At 46.4% G+C, this 23,534-nt stretch overlaps 1 protein-coding gene and 1 pseudogene across 1 annotated transcript; both read left to right on the top strand.

Moving 5' to 3' along the window:
• The first annotated feature begins 3,442 nt into the window (after positions 1–3,442).
• LOC123090391 (uncharacterized) lies at positions 3,443–3,956 on the top strand (annotated as a pseudogene).
• A 13,195-nt stretch (positions 3,957–17,151) lies between these two features.
• On the top strand, positions 17,152–18,618 carry LOC123090390 (gibberellin 2-beta-dioxygenase 6). The gene is made up of 3 exons (XM_044511713.1): positions 17,152–17,609; positions 17,681–18,008; positions 18,373–18,618. The coding sequence occupies exons 1-3, from the start codon at positions 17,152–17,154 to the stop codon at positions 18,616–18,618; spliced, it is 1,032 nt and encodes a 343-aa protein (XP_044367648.1).
• The last annotated feature ends 4,916 nt before the right edge of the window (positions 18,619–23,534 follow it).

Here is a 23,534-nt window from a genome sequence, read left to right as displayed (position 1 = left end):
CTTCTAGTTTTTGCGATAATTATGATGAACATCTTAAAGTGAGTGGTGTGACTCCTATTGAATCTTTGTTTACTAATATAAAACTTGATAAAGAAAGGAAGTGTCAACTTTAGCTAGAAGGCGTCCCAGTAATTTGGAGGGTGAAGATCTTAATAAAAAATTTGATAAAAGTGGGTTTGGTGAGGTCAAAATTTAACTAGTGATGAGCCTACTCTTTTGGATTACAAGGAGTTTAATTATGATAATTTTTCTTTGATTGAGTGTATTTCCTTGTTGCAATCCATCACTACTAGGGAAAAGCTTATAGGCAGACGCTTACTAGTAGCGAGAGTTTATAACCCTCGCTACTGCTATTTATTAGTAGCGCGGGTTTTTACCCCTCGCTACTACTAAGTTGATACTAGTAGCGCGGGTTTTGAACCCGCGCTGCTACTAAGCGGTCTCTACCGTGCCCTCGGGACATGCCATAGTAGTAGCGAGGGGTACAAACCCGCGCTACTACTAAGTTGATATTAGTAGCGCGGTTTTATACCCCTCGCTACTACTAAGTACGAGGTAGGTGAAATCCCCGTATCCTCGACCGAATCCCTCCTCTCTCCCTCACTTTCCCCCTCTTCACTTTTCTCGTCTCTCCCTCATACTCCAACGGTGGCCGCCGCCGGTGCACTCTGCTTTCTTCCCCCTCCCTCTCCGAGATCCCTCCGGTGGGCGGTCGCCGGAGCTCCTCTCCGCCGCTAAGATGCGGAAGCACGACCTTGACATCCTCCTCCTCGCCGCCTTCACCGTCTTCTTCTCGCTCCAGGTCAGCCCTCCTCCTCCCCCCCCCCTCTCCAATTCGATTCGGAACCCTAGATGACCCATCCCCCTCCTCCTCCGGCAACACGAGGGCGACTTCTCATTCCGGGAGGCGTGGTACCACCTGTCGGACGACGGGTTCCCGATCAAGCACGACATGGACCGCCTCCCGCCGTCGCTCATCGCCTACCTCAACGGCGATGGCCGCCGCGAAGTGCTACTCCCCACGCACGATGCCAAGATCCAGGTCCTCTAGCTCCCGGCCCACGACGGGCTGGCCTTCGCGGCCGCCCTCGACGGCTTCCATGAGGCACGCGTCATGGCCGAGATCTCCCTACTCCCGGCCAACGTCCGTGCGTCATGGGGTCGAGATTTATTTTTGTTTTTCAAATTAATAGTAGTAGCGCGGGTCACAGACACGTGCTACAAATAGTTAGTAGTAGCGCGTGTCGAACCCGCGCTACTACTAACACACGTACTAGTAGCGCGGGATGCACCGCGCTACTACTACTAGTTAGTTGTAGCGCCGTAGTAGTACCGCAGGCACCCGCGCTACTACTAGCTTTTAACCCGCGCTACTACTAGGCTTTTTCCTAGTAGTGCATGCTTAATTCACCTCATGCTTATAATCAAAATAAGGCTTTTACTAAACATAGCATTGATGCTATCATGAAATCTTTTGAAGAAAAACTTGAGTTGGATGTTTCATTCCTTAGAAAACTATATGATGAATGGGACCTACTATTAAAATTAAAATTAAAGATTATGAGTGCAATGATTAAAGATTAAACTTGAGTTGGACTTTTGTCACGCTCGCTTCTGACCGCCTGGCCCACCCAAACCCCTCCAAGCTCGCCCGCATTAGTTCCCGTCTGGCGCCAGCTGCCCGCATTCATGCTGCAGTACATCACAACTCCACATTTATGGCGGCTCAAGGCGAACGCCACCTCTCACTGCCTCCGCCATTGAAGTCGTACCCCGGTCGAGGGCCCGCCGGATGCACGCCCGACTCAACACGCCTACTCTCCGCATTCAAATGGCTTCATAAACCCGCGTGGAAGTTGAGGAACCTACTCCAGCCACACGACCATTAACGAGCGGGACGACATTAAACGCGACGCCAGGCAAGCTCCTCTCATCCACCCTCTATTTAAATGAGGCTAGACGCCAGGAAAGTATCAAGTTCGTCGCTCCCCATCTCCTCCTTTCATCACTTTCTCCACTCTTTCGATGGCATCCGACGAGCAGGAAGGGCAGTACTTCGGCATAGAAGCCCGATGGGTACCCCGCCAAGCCGACCGGTTACGAGGAAGGAAGCTTGCTGCTCCACCTCCCTCGCCTAGCCTGACGGAGCCAGTTGCTGTCCCAAGCCGGCGCGTGGTTCAACAACTCGTCGCTCCAGGCTAGCTCGAGGAGGACGATGGCACGAGCATCGTCGCTACCGTCGACGACACCATGTTGTCCCGTGCCTGCGACCGCGCCATGCAGGCATAGCGCGTCTGTATCTGCCGCCATCATCGAGGAGAAGTACAACATGGGAGGCCCCCGTCGCTTGGGTCCCAGGCAGGCCACCGCCGAGGCCCTTTCGCCGGCTACTATCGTCCCCTTACCCAAAAATCAACCCTGGACCATGCAGCTTAGGGGCCCATCCCCTCCGGCTGAAGCATCAGGCGGCGGTTCCACTCCGATGAGCGGTGGGAAACCGAGCCGTTCTTTGCGCTAAGGCATATACCTCCGGGGCTCGTCGCTGCCAGTCATAGGGACGATGTTGGAGACCCGCCGCGCCGACCGTAGACTATTCGGTTTCGTTTTTAATTGAAAATATGTCCAAAATGTAACCGTTTTCGTCCGGTTTATCTAAAGTCCGTCATGTTTATATGAAATCCGGCCTTATTTGCATGAATTTTATCTGGTTTGTTGAAAAAGAGTTTGCAATTCTCCCTCCGTCCCACTAGTGTAGTGTCCCTCCGTATTTGACACTATAACACTAGTGTAATGTCAAAAACGCTCTTATATTACGAGAAGGAGGAAGTATACAGCTAGCATTGGATGGTGGCATCTGTATCCGTGTCCGTGGATTGGTCCACCTATTTGCAGATGAATACGGGATGAAATTCACGGTTTGCCGTCGGAGACGCCATGAGGCAACACGCACCCATAACCAGGATTGCTGTTCGCTGTGTGGATACTGATAGCGGATCAGCAGAGGGGTGCATCCTCGTACGGTGTCGCACTGACGTGTCGAGCGCGAGGCTAAAGCAAGCCCGGACCCCTACCACTACCTCGAAGGAAAATATCTTATTTTGTTGTTTCTCATGGAGCACGGCGACATGGGAAGCAATTATATGTGATGGGGCCTAAAAAGGAACCATGTTTTAAGGAATGACAAATTATTGAAGATAAGGTTAAGATATAACCCATTATAAACATATTTTTTTGTCATATCTAAATTACATGCAAGACTTAAGATAAGACTGTCTTATCAACCATTGTACATGCTTCTTAGTATCACCAAACCCTGTTGTCTGAATCTCAGATCTCACCTGCAACTGGATTAATTATACCCCATATGCATGCCTCCTCCGTTTCCTTTCTTTCCGTGGAAGTTACCCTGAACTTCGTAGTATCTTCTGTTCTGGCGCCCTCCATGGAGAAGGCCACGTCCTCGTCGTTCCATGTGCAGGCGGCGGCGGCCGCCCTGCCGCTGTCGTTGGTGCTGGCGGTGGGCAGCCAAGGCCGGGACGAGGCGTTGCCGACGGCAGACCTGAACGGCAAGACCGTACGGTTGTTCGAGTGCCTCTTCTGCAACAGGACGTTCCTCAAGTCGCGGCCACCAGAACGCCCACCGCAGGGAACGCGCCGCCGGCTCCAGAAACCCCTACAACGACGGCCCAATGGGAGGCGCCGCCGTCGCGGTCGCGTCCACGGGGCCGCGGTGGGACTCTGCCACCGGCTGCGCGTTCATGTATTGCACTTCCATCGCTTCGCATGTCAGTGCGGTGGCGGCGCCCCCCAGGCCACAGGGTCTACGCTTCCCCGATCACGCGCTGCCCCTGGACCAGTTCCCCAGCCGCGACGGCGAGGTTGGCACTCTAAGCTTGGCAAGGGCCTCCCTCCGCAGCGGGGCCGGCAAGCCGCCGGATCTCCAACTGCGCCTATAGTGTCGTCTGCTGGGTGCTGCCTTTCTTATTTCACAGGTGATTACTTGACTCGAAGCTCTTTCTTCTTTGAGAAAAGTAAACTACGGTGCGCGCCTCTAGTGTCGTCTGCTGGGTGCTGCCAGAACCATTTTTTCCTCGTTACAAATTTATGTGCAGAAACAAAAGCGACATCTACAATTTACAAACGTAGGTACAACTATACAGGTGTTAGTTACATTTACACCCAAATCTTGCCATTAGTGTTTCGAGTGGTTGGCCAATAACATTTGCTCAGTGACTATAAGTTATGTTTGAAAAAAGTCTAAAGTAAACCTTGAACTGGTAGGCAAAAGCTAAATCAAACCCTAAACTCTGAATCCCTGAAATCAGCACATCAAACTCTTTGATCCCGGTCTATTTTAAACCTTGAGAGGATTTAGCTGGCATTCGTTGAATTGGGCCAGCCTATTAGCGTAGTTGCTCGCGCTGCTCTGTTTTTTCATCGGGTTTCTTCTGTTTTTTCTTCATTATACTTTGTTTTTCCTCTGTTTTTCTTTCTTCATTACACTTTTTTTCCTTTTCTATTTTCTTCATATTGTTTGTTTTTCTCTTTTATTTTGTTTCTTTACAGGTAACTGGTTTTCTTTTTTACACAAGTCTATTTATTTCTCAGTACCAAATGTACATTTTTAGCACTGACATGAAATATTTTTTGGTACGTTTTCAACATTTTTCAAATACATTATGTATATTATTAGAAATACATGTTTTCAATACTTTTTTAATACACGGTAATATTTTTCCAAATACACGTTTTCATTTTCTTAACAACATAAAATAATTATAAACTGCACGAACATTGTTTACACTATTACACATTTTTTGAAATTGTGTACACTTTTTTCAAACACGTGTCACATATAGTCTTTTAAGGGTATGACACATTTTTCTGCATCACGCAAACTTTTTTTTACATTGTATACAATTTTTTTAAATGTCACAAGCACATTTTCTGGATCACACGGATATTATTTTACATTGTAAAATTTTTTTTGAAATGCCACATACATTTATATAAACTCGTGATATTTTTTAGATTGCACAAACATTTTCTTTACACATTTGTTCAGGTTTCAAAATTTATTCCCAGTTTTACAATTTTCAAGAAGTGTTCGCACTTTCAAATTTTCTCCAGGTTTAAAAAATGTTTATGTTTCACAAAGTGTTCGTTTTTCAAAAACTAGTGTTTTCTTAAAGTATTCAGAATTTTCAAAATTTTCTCACACTTACTAAAATGTCCGCAAATTTCGAAAATTGTTTATGTTTTGAATTTTGTTAGCCCCTAAAAAATGTTTTCAACGTTCAAGGCTTTAGTGTGTCCTTAAATATAGCCGGCCTCTTATTACGTCACCAGTAGTTGTCTGCATTGCCCAAGAGACACGCGTCCTTTCGTTGAGAGAAAGGGATCTTCGGGCTCGACTCAAGCATCGTGTCGTCAGCCCAGCGGCGGTTGAGAGGGCGCACAAAAAGTAATGTGCTCGCATTGCTAACATCAAGGAGGGGGACGCCAATACCAAAATTTTCCACCTCAGGGTAAACTCAAGGCGAAGAAAAAATCACATCCACGGGCTCAAGAAAAATTCTGGATGGACCACAGACCATCAGGAAAAAGAGGAAATTACCCATGACCACTTTGCGAGCAGTCTGGGAGGGGGACAACCCAGACCGATGGATCTAAACTGGGAGAACCTGAACCTTAGGGTGGTTGACCTCACTGGCATTGACGACAACATCACCGAAGACGAGGTCAAAGCGACCATTGATCTTATGCCAGGTGACAAGGCCCCGAGACCGGATGGTTTCACGAGAAGCTTCTTCAAGAAATGTTGGCAGATTATCAAAGTGGATGTAATGAGAGTCATCCACCAATTTAGTAGCCTCCGAACGACAAATCTTCACTGGCTCAACTCGGCCAACATTGTGCTCATACCAAAGAAGGATGGGGCAGAAGAAATCGGGGACTTCCGCCCCATTAGCCTCATTCATGCTATTGCTAAAATCATCGCCAAGGTGTTGGCGTCCCGTCTTGGCCCTTTCATGAACAACCTTGTCTCCACTGTGCAGAGTGCTTTCATCAAGAAACGGAGCATCCACGACAACTTCATGTATGTGAGAAACCTCGCGCGACGTCTCCACAGAAACAGAACTCCATCCTCGCTCTTCAAGTTGGATATCCGGAAGGCCTTTGACTCGGTGCGATGGGAGTACATCCTTGACATACTCCGCCGGTTGGGATTTCCAGTCCGCTTTCGGGATTGGGTGGCGGCCCTCTTATGCACGTCCTCTTCACGCGTCCTCCTCAACGGTATTGCCGGTCCCGCCATCTACCATGGACGAGGGCTCAGACAAGGGGACCCCCTTTCACCCCTTCTCTTTGTCCTCGCGATCGACCCCTTACAGCAGCTCCTCGACATTGCCACAAGTCACAACCTGCTCCAGAAAATTCGAGGCCGTGGTTCTACTGTCCGTACCTCCCTGTATGCCGATGATGTGGAGATCTTCATCTCCCCTTCACGGGAAGATGTGGCCAACCTTGCGGCCATCCTTAGTGCATTTGGAGGGGTCACCGGTCTGTCCACCAACTTTCAGAAGAGCTCTGTCGTCGCATGTGGCAACCTAAACCTTGACGACATACTCCATAGCCTGCCCGCCTCGCGAACTTCTTTCCCATTGAAGTATCTGGACCTCCCGTTATCCATTTGGCAGCAGAAAAGGGTGGACTTCCAACACCTTGAGGACAAGGTGGCTGCGAAGCTCCCTCCTTGGCAAGGGAGAAACATCACCACAATTGGCCGGGCGGCCTTGGTCAAATCGGTCCTCACTTCTCAAGTCATCTACCACATCACATCCCTGAACGTCCCCGCCGGCGTGCTACGCAATGTCAATAGAATTGAGCATGCTTTCCTCTGGTCATCTCAGAGTCAAACTTCAGGTGCAAAATGCAAGGTCAACTGGGAGACTGTTTGCCGCCCTATGCGTCTCGGCGGGCTTGGAGTCCTACACTTGGGGAAATTTGCAAGAGCTCTAAGGTTGAGATGGCCATGGGTGGAGTGGAAGGACCCGACTAGATTGTGGGCGGGCTTAGGAAACCCATGCTCTGAGGTGGATATGGACCTCTTCTACGCCTCCACCGTCATCACCGTGGGAAATGGAGGGAAGACGCCCTTCTGGGAGGCACCATGGTTGAGAGGGAAAAACCGAAGGATATCGCCGCCCTCATCTTCGCAGCCTCCAAGCGGAAGAAGTGGGTGGTGAGGGATGCACTGCGAGACAATGCTTGGGTGCTCCAGATCAACCCTTCCATCAACCTAACGACCAACCACATCGTGGAGTTCGTGGACCTTTGGGTCCATCTGGACCAATTCGAGCTTTCACCAGAGATTGATGACGACATATCCTGGAAATTTGAGGCGAACGGTGAGTATTCGGCGGCCTCTGCTTATAGGGTCCAGTTCTTGGGCTCCATGACGACGACCATGAACAAGACTATTTGGAAGGTTTGGGCACCTCCCAAGGTCAAGTTCTTCTCCTGGCTAGCGACTCAAAACAGAGTATGGACGGCGGATAGATTGGAGAATCGAGGTTGGGAGAATTGCGGACTGTGCACCCTCTACAGAAGGGCAAACGAGATGTCCGCGCACCTCTTCTTTCGGTGCAGGTTCACCTTGCGCGTGTGGAGATTGGTAAAGGAGTGGCTTGGCCTAGGGGCTCTCGAGATCCATCAATGGCAGGTGGAGCGCAATGTCAAACATTGGTGGACAAACATGTCGAAGCCCAATACGGCGAACCGGAAGGCCATGGCTTCCCTTACTATGCTTGTTGGTTGGGCCATTTGGAACGAGAGAAACGCTAGAGTTTTTAGGAAGAAATCAACGCCGCCCTTCTACATTCTAAAACTAATCCAAGATGAAGCCAAACTTTAGGTCACGGCAGGAGCTACACACCTGAGCATGATCATGCCGCGAGAGTAGTTATTGTTTTCATTTTGTTGACGGACGGGCTATGTTGTGGAGCCACCATTATGTACTCTAAAATTCTCCTCCTTTATTAATGAATGAGGCAAGTCTTTTGCCTTTGTTTCAAAAAAAAAGTAGTTGTCTGCACTAGTGGCTACCGTGATAGTCTCAACTCTCCCGGGTTCCAAGTTCGAATCTACACGAGTCTTTTCTGTTACTTCGTGCTTAAGGAAGAGAAAGAATTTTTTACGCGCCTTAAGAAAAGGAAAAAAGTTCGCTTCGTGCCTGATGGGCCGGCCCAGTCGAGTCCAGAGCTCGCAATCCCCGGATTTAGGGCCCAGTCGAGTCCAGAGCTAGCAATCCCGGGATTTAGGATGCCACGTCGACAATCCCTGTTTGGAACTCACTCAAGGTTGAAAATAGACCGGGATTAGAGAATTTGGAGAGCTGATTTCCAGGATTTAGAGTTTGGGGTTTGATTTACCTTTTGCCTACAAGTTCAAGGTTTATTTTAGACTTTTTCCGTTATGTTTCTCCTTGTTTCGAAATAAAAATATCACGTTTCTATTTTTGAGAGCAGACCATATTAGAACCAGAACTCATCGGCTTGTATATAAGATTCAACCTCGAACTCTAAACCGGCTAAGATTCAACCCCCAACTCTGTCAAAAGCCAACCATGAATTCCCCGCAAAAAATAAAAAAAGCCAACCATGAATCAACCTCCCATCCCTTGACTCAGGTTTCGCTGAGCAGACCGGGTTTGACCCTGTTGACCGTCCAATCAGGTGCGCAGTTAGCATGATGTCAGCTCAGTGACTAAACTATAACAGAAAATGAAATTTTAGGGACAAGTGTATTTTTCGTCCTTGAATTTTTCCAAGAGTTTAGAAACCATCCTTCAACTCAGAATCTGATAGTTTTCGTCCCTGAACTATCAAAACCGGATAGTTTTCGTCACTCGCGCCCCTTCAGGGGGTTTTCGTCAGGCACGAACAGTAATGCGGAAAAAAGCAAAAGAAAAAGTCTGAAAAATTGTGAGATCAAGGTTCCTCGCATGCGCAAGGTGCATGCAAATTTTCATATTGTTTGGACATTCCAGGTGGTCATGACAAAGAAAAAATTATAAATATATACGTCGGTGAACAGTAAATTAAAAAAATAGCAACAAAATTCGAAAAAATATGAATTTTTTTGGCATCAAAGATGCTTGGGTGTGCAAGGTGTGTGCATATTTTCATGCTCAAATGGCATAGGAGGATCTCTAGTCAAAAAAACAAAATAGTTCACTTTTTCAAAGTTTTTTTCCCATCCATTTTTTTTGCCACGTGCTCCCACAATGTCCAAACACCATGAAATTTTGCAGCCACATTGAGCACCCAAGCATCTTGGATGTCAACATTTTTCATATTTGTTTGAAAAATTTTTCTATTGTTTTCAAATTTACTGTTCATTGATGTACATATTTATGGGTTTTTCCTTTGTCACAAGCTCCTGGAATGTCCAAGTAACACAAAAATTTGCACGCACCTTGCACACCCAAGGAACTTTGATCCCACAATTTTCCAGAATATTTTTTGCTATTTTTAAAAAAATTACTATTCACCAGTTACTGTTCATGTCAGACGAAAACGGCCCGAAGCGGCACGAGGGATGAAACTAACTGGTTTTGATAGTTGAGGGACAAAAACTATACGGTTTAAAGTTGAAGGACGATTTCTAAACTCTCGGAAGAGTTCGAGGACGAAAAATATACTTATTCTAAATTAGGTTAGTTTAACAGTCTGAACATTCCTGGAATTTTCAGTATATTATTTTTTAGTTTACAGAATAATTTAGGAAATTTATGAATGCTTTGGAAAAAATAGGCCAAAAAGGGCTGAAAAGTAATTCCATGGATCTTTTTGTTATGAAAAATATTCTGAAACTTTCCCAAAATGGCGGGGGCTCCCGAGAGAAATGGCGGGGTGCTAAAGGGGAGGATGGAAGGGAGGACGGAATTATTATTTATCTCCATTCGGGTTTATAAAGCCATAGTGTATTTCCTGTGACATTAATGTTAATTTTGTTGGTCAGATTGAAGAGATACAATATGAAAAGATGTGATACCGAATGAAAATAGAGAGAAGTTAATTAACAACCTAATTGTGGTCAAAATCATGTGATAATTAGATTCTGTAGCTACCTTAGCCAATTGCACATGCGATCGATTAATCTCCATCCATGCATGCAGGTGTGTCGTCGAGGGGGGAAATGTAGGCACCGGGTGGCTTGGGGGCCGAACTTGCTATCACAACATTGTATATATGCACTGCTTGGCTATCGGTCGAACTCTCTATACTTTTTTTTTTGGATCGAGCTCTCTATACATATACATTTGTGCTCTCGAGTCGTATTGTTGCTAGCTAGGTCTCTACCCTAGCTACTAGAGTAGTGTGGTTTCATCCATAAATACTGATCTTAGGGTTAATTAATTGTTAATACATAAATGGGGGCATCATATAATTTAATAATGGGGTACCCCGGTGGCTGACTGCGCGGATGTGGGGTTGGGAGCTCAGGATCGGAGTAATTTCTTGGCCGGCTACGGCGGCAACGACGTTGGCGGTGCTCCACGCGCTGCTTCCTTCTTGAAGGCGGCTTTGAGATCCAGCTTCCCCCCTCTCATCCTCCCCCCACATGAGATTCAAAGTAGGACTCACTAAATGCAAGCGCGTTGCCATGGAACAAAGTGGTAGACACAATGATCAAACAATGACCCTCAAAGGTAAACTTCTCTATCGATCCTGATATCACATTTATAGTCGTCGATTTGATTTGACACTCATGAAAGGGGCTGAGGGCAAAGCTTTGTGGTGCCGCTGAGCCGATGTGTATGGCAGCTCCTCCCTTTCCTTGGTCCCTCGGTTTTTTTTTCAATGGGAGGATTACCATGGCCTCTACACCTGGGCGATGCATGCTGCTATTTTATTGATTATTCGCAAAGACCTCACAAAGTAGTACATCGGATAGTTTAAAGCCACCATCTTAGCAACATCTGTCGCTACTTCTATCCACATGATGAAGGGGTGCCAATAGTCTGAGCCTAATAGCAAACAGACACCGCACAAATGCCTAACATCTAAAGCCGGTCCGACACACTCTCATGTTTCGTCGCTGCCATCTTCCACCAAACCCCTTTTGTGCTTGGTCATCTTAATTGTTTGGCCTGCATTTATTTGTGGCCCATGAGCAGACATGCATGCATTTTTCGATAAAAGGTGGATTTTATTTGCTCAAAATAGAGCATCAAAAAGATACATAACAGAATAAGCACACACCCAGCCTCTGCACATCTAGGTTGTACACAAGCAACATCAACGCCCACACATGAAAATTCATCAACAACTAGCAAAGTCATATAAGATCAAAACTATGTGCATGCATAGTCTCATCGAATAAATTAATGGGACCGAAAGTTGTGGTGCGGGTCGTTTGCTGCCACCTTTACTTTCCTTCTTCACATTGGAAAAAAACCATTGCTGTCTTCGCTTGATTTCTGTACGTCGTGCGTGCCAATAATGACCATAGAAACAAAAGCGTCTCTCGTTGGTTGGCAATACAAGGAGCGACACGTACGCCGCAGGTTCTTGGTTCCTTTTTTCTCTTGGGTAGGAGAAGTTGTGCCTGCTTTATAGTCAACGAGTGAAGTCACTGTACATATATGCCAGTGGAACATTTTACCGGCTGCACGCCACCATAAAAACATGTGGACAATGAACGCGTTGTCGCCTTGCTCTTTTCGAAGTTGACGTCTCTGCTACCCACATTATTACTTTACTTCCTCAATCTCGCGTTATGTGGCCTCTGGGGGTAGCCGATCGCGACATGCATGAGAGTGAATCAAGGTCACTCTCACTTTCCAAACATATTTCTATACGTCGTGCGTAGGAATAAGCAGGGAATAATGACCATTACATAAAAACAAAGGGCGTCTGTTGTCTGTTGGCAATACAAGGAGGGACACGTACGCCTCAGGTTCTTCCTTCCATTTTCTCTTGGATAGGAGAAGCTGTGCCTGCACCATACGCCAGTGGAACTTTTTACAGGATGCGCGCAACCATAAAACATGTACACAACGGGCGCGTTGTTGCCTTCAGGATGCATGTGGCCTGCCCTCAAACCGACCAACGTCGGACAGTGCCGCCGGAATCTTGAATCGTCAAACATTCCCGTGTAGGCGGCCCTTTCAAAGTTGATTTCTCTACTAGCGACATTATTCAAAAACGCTCTTATATTATGAAACAGATGCATACTTTACTTCCTCAATCTTGCGTTATGTGACCTCTGGGGGTAGACTATCTAGACATGCATGGGAGTAAATCAAGGTCTATCTCAGAGGAACCGGCTAACCTAATGGTTTATTTAGGCAACTGGGTGACCCTAGATGAAATTGTTTTTTTATTGGGCTGGATTTTTATCTTTTTGTAACCATCACTGCCCTATATATAGGCCGCGTCCCCTCTCGTCTCGCTTCGGAGATTCTTCATAGAAGCGTTGATTCACATAGCCAGTGCCCACGAGCGTGTACTGCGTATGACACGAACACGATGTCAAGCAGACAATCTACACATACGTATCTGTCTCTCCGTCGAACATGGTGGCCTTCGACGAGGAAGGCACCACAGAGCCGCCTCCGGCGGACAGTTATCGTGCGCTGCTGCGCAACGGCGAGCTCCGCGGCGGGCGCAACGTGGAAGGCCTCCGACCATATGCTCAACAGCTATCTATTTTGGGGTTAAAAGTTTCAACGAAATTGTAGTGAAATTTTTGAAATTTCGCATATTTCAGTGGGGTCCAAAATATTTTTAACTCCGGAATTTCTTTGCAGATTCAAACTGATTTCAAAATAATTTAAATTATGTAAAATTCATTAAAAATAAGTGAAACTTGAAATCTCAAAATCCGAAACAATTTCCTATTTCAGTGAGCTCCCAAATTATTTTGTTTCCGAAATTAAAAAACGAGCGCATGTCGCCTCCATATGATCGGAAAAGCTAGATTATTTTTCAACAAATTTTAAAATTTGAAAGAAATTAATTGAAGTCACATCAAATAGAAATAGTAACTACGCGCGGGCATTGTCCTAGTAGAAAAATAATAGTTTGGTCATAAAAAATGAAACAAAAAAAGGAAACTAAAAATATGAGACATACATATCTATACCAATATAAAAAGATTAAGTGGGGCACATCCAACAGATCTTGGCCATCCATTAGCGTTAATCCGACCATCCTTATTGTCCTAATGGTGAGCAACTAAACACGTTTAGTGCTAAACACGTTTGCTACTAATTAATCCTTTCTCTCCCCGATCACCTTCCTTACGTACCCTTTCACACGAAAGGAAACTGCCACAGTAAAGCGCCGTGCGATCCCTTCCGTACGTACCCTTTCACACGAAAGAAAACTGCCACAGCAAAGCGTCGTGCGATCCCCTTCCTTACGTACCCTTTTACACGAAAGGAAACTGGCACAACGAACTATCATGCAATCCCCTTCCTTATGTTCCCTTTCACATGAAAGGAAACTACCACAGCGAACAGTCCCACAGCGACGCCCCATCATCTCGCTTCAGCGACGCACGCCGCCCCCATCGCCTCGACCTGCATCACCATCAAGGACACCGCCCCTCACATCTCTGTCTCATCTCTACCCATCGCCTTTGCATGGCCTCGGCCGTAGCAACGCCATCGCAACTTCAAGGACGCCGACTGTTGAGGACGCCGCCTGGCCGACCAGCGGGGGCGCGTCGAAGGCACCGCCTGGACCGCCCATCGCCGACGGACCTGTCAGGGACGCCGCATGGCCGTCCGTTGGCGCGTCGGGCCGTTGGACCATCATGGACACTGCCTGGACCGCCTGCCCGTCCCTCTCCATCGGGCCTAGGTCGTTAGCGCCGCCATCAGGTGACACGCCGCTATCAAACAGGCAACCATCGGGCCAGAGGTCTTTCATCTCTGCTTTTTTCTTCCGCAGAAGACTGATTCATGTTTCACTGAACAGAAAAGCAGCCTGTATGCACTAAAAACTGAACCCAAATTGGGCTTAGTAAAACTGAAAATAAAAGCAGCCTTGTGTGCACACATTCAACAGTTATTAAGCTTCATTACCAACATGCGCACATTAAGATTTAGGTATATCTTCAAGCCGGATTAAGATTACACGTGCGTTGCACGTGCACATTAGTAGAGAAAAAAATATGTGCCTGCGTCAGATAGGCCGTACAACTTTGATTATAGTATTAGTTGATGTTTCGTTTGGATTTGATTTGTTTTGGGTAGGGATGACAGTTTTTCCCATGGGTATGGGTATCCGTGGGTACCCTACCCAAAAACATGTGGCATGGGCAAGACTTTGAGAGATTTTCTACCCGCCGGTAGTGGGTATCCATACCCGCAAAAAATATGGGTAGGGCATGGGTATGAAATTGCGATCATGGATAACCCAATGGATACACACAAAAGGTTAATAAATGTAAATAATTTCTAGAACATGTGGGGTCAACATTCAACTTCTATGGTCCAACCCTAAATCATGTATTCCCTAAACTGATCATAACTCATAGGCCCATAGGCACTTGCCCGCCACTCCTCTTTGTGTCCTATGTGGCTCCTCGAAATGATGAAATCTTAACTTATCTCACCGGACTCCTATACATATCTCAATCTAGTCATACCCGATTCCCACCACCGCCTCCTAGTGCATCGGGCTTCCACCATCTGTTGCTCATACTCACTTGATTCTTCCAAGAGGTGAGCCACCGGAGGAGGATGTGTCGGTGCTATACTGCTTCCCCATCATCAATTGAATTTTAGAATTATTTCTCCACTTCTTAAAAATTAAATGATATAAATTGTACCCGTTGATACGCATCGGGTATAGGATACCTGATGGGTATGGCATGGATATCAATTTATGCCCATGGGTACTGAAGTGAGTGGGTATAGAAGGTTTCATGGGTATGGGTTTGGGCAGAAGGAGGCTGTACCCACTCATACCCTATCCATTGTCATCCCTAGATTTGGGTATAAGTAGTGGGAAGCAAGAAAAGTTTGGATTTAGTTAATGCATGCCGTTGTTTTGGGAAAGTCAATCATACAATTAGTTGATTTGAATTAGTTAATGCATGCCGTTGATTTAATTTGCTTTGATTTCCCTATGTAAACTAATATAAAAATAGTGATCCAAAAGATCTTATATTAGTTTACAAAGGGAGTACTCTTTTATTTCATGAAATTTGTTGGTGTACTTGACAATACATGTACGTATTTTTGCACCTGTTATAGAAAGAATAAAAAAATTCTTTATACTTCCTATAGTATAATGTTATTCTAGGACATAATAGCTTAATATAATATAATAAACAATGACATTTAATGGCATTGATCATGTTAATGAGCAACACGGAGAATAATTTCCTTTTACTCTAGGGCTCTCCATATGGTAGAAATATATTATTATTAATTCGTACTTTTCATTTGTAGTGTTTTTTTACACTTATAAATTATGAGTGTTAAGTGACCTATTGCCCTATTAATTACTCCCTCCGTAAACTAATATAAAAGCGTTTAAATCACTATTTTAAATATGGACTGTGCTAACGTTCGTAGTGTTTTTTTACACTTATAAAATGTGAGTGTTAAGTGACCTATTTCCGTATTAATTACTCCCTCCGTAAACTAATATAAGAGCCTTTAGATTACTATTTTAATTATTGACTGTGCTAACGTCCAGTCGGCTGGACTTTAAGCAACAGACCCGCACAATCCCTTCGATGGCTCCCGCTTCTCCCGTTCTTCCCCCGATCGATTAGTTTGACAATAATAAAAACACGAATTGAGGAAAAAGGGTCCTACATGGGATTCGAACCTACGACAGGTAGCAAGGGCGCGCCTACCAAGACCAACAACCATTACACCAACCTAAACTGTTGTTCAATGATTGAAAACAAAATATTTTAAAACCCTTTCTCACCATTGTCAGATGACAAAAAGAAAGGTATTTTCTTCAACTTTTTCCACTGCATAAATGGTGATGTAGTTTACGTGTGAATGTATAGAGGGGCTCCTCTATGACTTTTTATCAGAGTCAGGCACATAAGTTATCAGGTCTGCGATGTGTGAGTTATCATTCTATTCACACAAATGTTACAGAGGGGGTGTTTTATCAACTCCCCCCCCCCCCAAACACTCCATCGCCAAAGTTATCTGGACCGGGGTACATAAATTATCATGTCTACGATGTGTGAGTTACCATGCTAATGACACAAAAGGCACCGAGGGGATATTTCATCAACTCCCCCCCCCCCCCTCGTTGCCAAAGTTATCAGTATGGGGTGAATAAGTTATCAGGTCTGTGATGTGTGAGTTACCATGATATTCATACAAAAAGTTATCGAAGGTATGTTTACACTAGTTTTTTGGGGGTCAAAAAAGCTACCACGATATTTGTACATAAGCTACCAGGTCTATGATGTGTTAGTTACCATGCTATTGACACAAAAGCTATCGAGGGCATATTTCATCAACTCCCCCCACCCCTTGTTAGCAAAGTTACTAGGATATGATGCATAAGTTATTAGGTATGTGATGTGTGAGTTACCATGCTATTCACATAAAAATTCGTCAACTCCCCCTCGTACCCCCCCCCCCCCCTTCGGTTGCCAAACTTACGAGGACAGGGGTACATAAGTTATCGGGCCTGCAATGTGTGAGTTATCTTGCTATTCACAGAAAAATTACCAGGAGATATTTAATCAACTCCTCAAAGAAAATGGAAAAAGAAGCAACAGGGAATGGTTAAATAGTATGATGTGCATTCTTAGTTGGTTATTGTGGTGGTGCACCTGCAGGAGGTCGGGGGTTCGAATCCGGTCCTGGCCGCCTTAGTTTCTCCTTTAGTTATGTAAACACTTTTATATTAGTTTATAAACGAAGTACCTACCATGGATCAGAATTAGTGGACGGCCCGTCATAGTTGGAACCATCTTAAAATTCGCCATATATAATTTTTTACTTGAGCTGGATTTTGGCCATATATAGGCCTCCGCTCTCGCTCCCGAGTTTTCTCAATAGCACTGCGGTGTGGTAAACTGGCAATCCATACGTACGTGTCTGACTCTGAGCTACTAGTAGTATCTACCTCCGTCGAGGCGTCGACCATGGCGGCCTTCGACGAGAACGGCACCACTGACCCGCCTCTGGCAGACAGCTATCGCAAGCTGCTCCGCAGAGACGAGCTCGGCGGCGCGCTAGCGCGGGAGAGCCTGGCCGTGCTGGAGCGCGACCTGCCAATGATCGACTTGAAGCGCCTGACGAGCGGCGACGCGAGGGAGAGGGACGTGTGTGCAGACGCCATGGCGAGCGCGGCGTCGGAGTGGGGCTTCTTCCAGGTGATCAACCACGGCGTGGGGCGGGAGCTCCTGGAAGAGATGAGGCGGGAGCAGGCGATGCTATTTCACCAGCCGTTCGATACCAAGGAGAAGGCCGGACTCCTCAACGGCTCGTACCGGTGGGGCAACGCGACCGCGACGTCGCTCCGGCAGCTCTCGTGGTCGGAAGCCTTCCACGTTCCGCTCGCGAGCATCTCAGAGGAAGACGCAAAGCTCAGCTCCTTGAGGTACGTACGTGCATGCTTTGCCTACTTGGTCGTGAGATGGCTGATGAGCAAAAGTTTTGCTATGCGAGCAGGGGAATGATGCAGGAGGTGGCGGACGCCATGTCGCGTGTGGCGGAGACGGTGGCCGGGACGCTGGCGAAGAACCTCGGGCAGGCCGGGTCGACATTCCCCGCTGCCGCAGGGTGCGACGGGACGACGTGCTTCCTGCGGCTGAACAGGTACCCGGCGTGCCCGTTCGCGCCGGACACGTTCGGCATGATGCCGCACACGGACAGCGACTTCCTCACCGTCCTCTGCCAGGACCAGGTTGGAGGCCTAGAGATCATGAAGGACTCCCACTGGGTCGCGGTCAAACCCCACGCCGACGCGCTCCTTGTCAACGTCGGCGATTTGTTCCAGGTAACACTTAATTCCCGGACGCCAGCTTCGACTACGTGCTCAAGTTTTGACCATGCACTCCCAGAGAGATGCATGCATGGTGCTCGTCCGGGTCCAACAAATTAAACACCGTACAAAATACTCCCTCCGTTTCCTAAATATACAAGTCTTTGAAAAGATTTCATTATAGATCACTACGTGAATCTACACTCTAAAATGCATATATATACATCAGTATGTGGTTCATACTACAATCTCTATAAAGACTTATATTTAGGAACGGAAGAAGTAGCATTATTTCGTGTGCAGAGAACGCATGCATCCTTGAGGTCTCTTTGTTCTCCTTATGTATCGTGGTTCTGTTCATTTTATTTTTATGTGTCAGGCATGGAGCAACAACATATACAAGAGCGTGGAGCACAAGGTGTTGGCTAACTCCAAGGCGGAGCGCTTCTCCATCGCCTACTTCATGTGTCCATCGCATGACTCGCTCATCGGCACATGCGGCGGGCCATCGCCGTACAGGCCGTTTACCTTCGAAGAGTACAGGAGGAAGGTGCAGGATGACGTCAGGCGAACGGGGAAAAAGATTGGACTCCCCAACTTTCTCAAACGTTCTACGATAAGTTGAAGTATGAGCTCAGTCTGGCTAGCAGTTGCAGTTTGGGATCGGAGCAAAATTCCTTCTTTATCCTTTCTATATATCGCTTCCAGTGCATATTTTGTCTTCTAAAAATTAAAAATGTATATCTTTGATCAAGATTCAAGAAGACAATGTAAATGTCCACAATACAATTTTGGATTTACACTGAAGAAGTGTATTTTAAAATTCTCGTTTATTTATTATTTTATTATTGGTTGATAGGTTATTCAACAATCCTGGTCAAACATATACTTGCTTGGGTTTATAATACCTAATATGCGCTACATTGTGAAACGAAGGGAGTACTATTTTTCCTTCGTCAACTTTGGGCTAGGTGATTGCTGTTACAAATAAATGACATAATGAAAGGAATATGCAATTAGAATGGCACACCTGTCTCTGTGATATGCTGATCATGGATATAACACAATGGCAATAAACCAACATATTTTACATCTTTTGAGGGATGGCCATCATGGTTGTTTTATTTCACATAAAAAGTAACAACGTCGTAGCAGATGAACAAACTTTTTTTGGAAACACACCTTCAACATATGGGGTTGTCGGTGACAGAGTCAGGATTGGAGCAAGCCCCGGGTCCAATATTTTTTTTTTGGAACACACCTTCGACATACGGGGAACACACCTCCATCATCCGTCCGCGGATAAGGGGGACCAGTCCGCGGACATGGATGCGAGAGGCAGTCATCCAATGCTAGCCGCATACATTTTCACAACAACTCAAACCATCCGGACGAAATTCGTGCAAACAAGTGCAGATTTCATATAAACACGATCTGATTTTATATAAACATGCCGGATTCCATAGAAACATGAAGGGTTTAATTAAAAATACATGAAAGCAGTCATAGCACTGGTGGAAAAAGGGCCTTTGGTCGCGGTTCGCAACTGCCATTAGTCGCGGTTGCGCAACCGCGACCGAACGGGCGCGACTAAAGGCCCCCCCCTTTAGTCGCGATTGCTTAAGAACCGCGACTAAAGGCCCGTCCACGTGGGCGCCAGGTGGCCGTCGGGGCGGAGGACCTTTAGTCGCGGTTCTTCTGGCCAACCGCGACTAAAGGCCGCCGCAGGTTTAGGGTTTTAGCCCCCCCCCCCTTAAACCTGTTTTCTGTTTAATTTGTATTGTTTTATTTCTTTTGTGCTTTATTTTAATTTTGAAGGAGTTTCATATATTCTACGGTACTACATACATGCATATGAATGTACAATTTCAAATAAATTTGAAATTAGAACCAAAAAGAATTCAAGAGGAATATACAATATATATTCAATATCATCGGATGACCATATACAATTTTGAACAAGTTTCCATACATGATTTAATGCATATAAAGTTCTACGTCCTCGTAATAGTGTTCTCCTTTAGGATGGAGGACTTCCCTGCTGAACCATCCAGCTAGTTCCTCTTGAAGTGGTCGGAAGCGAGCTTCTGGACTAAGCATCCACCGGAGGTTATTCCTCTGAGCATTGGTATCACTCGGAACCCGCTCAGAGGTGTATCTCCGGATCATCTCACAGACATAGTATCCACATAGATTGGTCTCCGGTGGCTGAATATCCCCAGCATTCTTAGCCTTTAACATTTTGAATTCTAGCTCTTTTTTGAATTCACCGACCTTTGTATCTACGAACCGTCTCCAAACCCTACGAGGCAAAGAAAATTAAATGAACAAGAGAGTTATTAATTAGTTACTTGATATTAGGAAATGAACGAAATAGGCCGATCGATATAGAGCGCAAATGAATGAAAATAATTACTTCTGCAGCATTCTTCTCATGCCGCCCCAAAGCTTTGGATCCATATTCACAGAGTCGTGGACGAGACATTCTGAGGTGTTAACTTTAATTACTAGCAGAATCCAGTGGAACCTGCGGACACGATACATGCACAGTACGTCATGCATAACTCATCGATTAGCCGGCCACATACCATGCATGGAGTAAACAAAAGAGAATGTGCTCAAGACAGAAACACTCACTCAAAATGGTAAGGAAATAGAATATCACTTTTGAGTTCCTGCTTTGTAAGAAACTGCCACAGGTCTGCCTCCACGTCGGCGGGGTAACGCTCCAACACATGTCCATTAACGATGTGTGGGTCAATGAACCCAACATCATGGATGTTCCTTACTCTGCATTCCTTAATCTTCATTCTGCATGTATAATAGCGGACACAACAATATAGTTAGGACATATATATAGTGCAGGCAATATGAACGAGATGGGGTAGAAATTAATAAATCACTTACAGAACGTAGCAACTGATGATAGATTTATCGAGCTCGCGCAGATTGAAAAGCTGGAACAATTCACTCAGTTCAATTTGTACATAGTAATGTTTGAAGTGATGCTCATGTCTAACTTCCGCATAAATATATTCTTTGGCGTTTTTATTTTTTATGTAACCCTTGTACCATTTCAGCAGACCTTTCATTTGTGGAGGTAGATCCTTTTCCTGCGCAGGCTCGACGAGAGGCCCATTCTTGACATATGTAATTACTACCTCCTTCACTGGCGCCTCATCAAGGCCTAACAGTTCACGAAGAGTAATACCTAAGTTGGCCGCTTGTTCTCTGGCACTCGTTACAGTCAATCCCTCTGCTGCCGCAGCTTGTATGATCTCGGGGGCATCCGGACAGAAGGCTTCCACTATAAGCGGGGCAATCGATTGTTTACTTTGTTCCCCGAGCTGGGCAACTTGTTTCCCGCTTTTTTTACTTTCGGCCTTCTCCCGCTCTTTGTTCTCCTTGAACATGAGTGCCTACCTGCGAAGTTCACGTGCATAGTCGTTAGGCAGATTCTTCGCGGCTTGGGACGGTGTGCTCAAAAATGACTTAGCCCACTTCTTTTGCTCATCAGAAAATACTGGCTTGGGCTCGGGCTCTCTTTTCTTCTTGCAGTCCGCCTTCCATTTCTCCAAATCAGCAGCCGCGGCCGTGTCGACTTCCTCGGCACTACGTTCCCAAGGCCTTGTGGGGAGAGGCTTCAGTGATGGCTCCGGTACCTTTGTGGTCTTAGGTACATAAGGGTCCGGGTTAATAATCCAGGACTGCTTCTGCTTCTTTGCCGGAGGTGGATTGGGGGGCGGCGTCTGATCACCCGCCGGACGAGGACTGGGGGGCGGCGGCTGATCACCCGCCGGACGTTGTGGACTGGGGGGCGGCGTCGGCTGACGTGACGGAGGTGTAGGTGAACCGCCACCACCACCACCACCACCACCACCGCCGCCACCGCCACCACCACCACCGTAGGGGGGTGGACTTGTTGTCCTTGGCGCCTCGCCTGGAAACTTGATAAACTTCTTTTGCCATAGAATGAAATGGCGCTTGACATCTCCAAGTCTTTTCTCCCCTTCAGGTGTAGCAATGTCAATCTCCAGGTCCTCAAACCCTTGGACTATGTCCTCCACCGTGACACGAGCATAGCCATCTTGAATGGGGTTGTTGTGGTGGAGTGCTCCAGGTAAACATGGTAAAGCACTGCCGATGGCTACCTTCATGGACATGTTCCCGATAGGATAATACAGATGACATTCTTTCATCTCCTTTATATCGTCCACGGGGTAGCGAGGAGGCTCCGGTGAAGTAATTTCGACCACCAGAGGCTCCGGTGCAGTAATTTGGACCACCAGAGGCTCCGGTGCAGTAATTTCGATCGTCGGTGCATCTGCACCAGCCGGTGGGGCCTCTGTGGAAGCCACGCTGCTTCTCCGCTGCTGGCTTCCAAGATCCGCTGGATGATCTTCATGCTGCACCCGAGCTGCATCTCTTTCGGCTACTAGTACACTCATGGTTTTCTTCATCACATCCATTTCCGATGCCAACCGCGCCACAACATCTGCTTCCCGATCCATCTTTCTCTTACGGCTTCTGTAACCGTACGGGTCATCGTTCTGGGGGAACCCTATTTTCCACGGAATGTGCCCCATGCCTCGTACACGTCCTCCGTGTTCAGGATTCCCGAGGGCTTTTGTCAGCGCGTCGTTCTCTCTGTTGAACTTGATCTTCCCCTGTTGAGCATCCCTCATTGCGTTAATAAGGGCTTGGGTGGGTTTAATTAATTTGCCCCGGTAAACACACTCCCCTGTCTCCGGGTTCAGCGTTCCCCCATGCCCGTACCACCAGCTTTTGGCCCTTGGGTCCCATCCCTCCGTACCTGGACGGATTCCTCGCGCCCTCAGCTCGTTCTCCATCTTCTCCAACCTAGGCACCCAAATGCGATACCCTCCTGGCCCCATAACATGATTGTACTCCTTCTTAGCCGCATTTTCCTTATTTTTTTTCGATATTTGAATGAACTGCTCCGATTTCTTTTGCTTCACAAATTCTGGCCAATCATGTTTCAGTTTCTCATATTGTCCTTTGAAATCCGGAGTCTTGTTCTGCTTGACAAAGTCATGGGCTAGATTTTGCTTGAATTTCCGGAATGCGTCGGCCATCTTATGAAGAGCGAACTGTTTGACTAGCCTCCTCCTCTCCTTGTTTTCCTCAATCTTGTTACCCTCCTCATCGAATTTGTTGTATTCCGGAGGTAGAACGAAATGTTCCATAAGCTTCTTGAAGCAATCTTTTTTTGTTCTCTTATCGACAAAAGTGAAACCATCAATTCGTGCCTTCTTTGGCTCATTCCACTCCTGGACGGTGATCGAGACGTTGTCTCTAACAATGGCTCCGCATTGGCTGACAAACTTGGTGGCGTTCTTGCGGGGCTCCAGCGGCCTGCCGGTTGCACTGTCGACAACCTCGATGGTGCATGTTTCTCCTTGTTTCATCGTCTTGGTTGCGCCACGCTTTGACGACGTACTCGATTGTTTCGACGATCCGGCCGAGGGCTAAAATAAGAAAGAGTCGCGCGCGTTAGTACACACATATTTATTCAAATCA

Source organism: Triticum aestivum, chromosome 4B (genome assembly GCF_018294505.1).
Source record: "Triticum aestivum cultivar Chinese Spring chromosome 4B, IWGSC CS RefSeq v2.1, whole genome shotgun sequence".
Taxonomy (NCBI): domain Eukaryota; kingdom Viridiplantae; phylum Streptophyta; class Magnoliopsida; order Poales; family Poaceae; genus Triticum; species Triticum aestivum.
The sequence above is the reverse complement of the archived record's forward strand: the minus strand, read 5'-3'. Positions and strand labels throughout refer to the sequence as shown.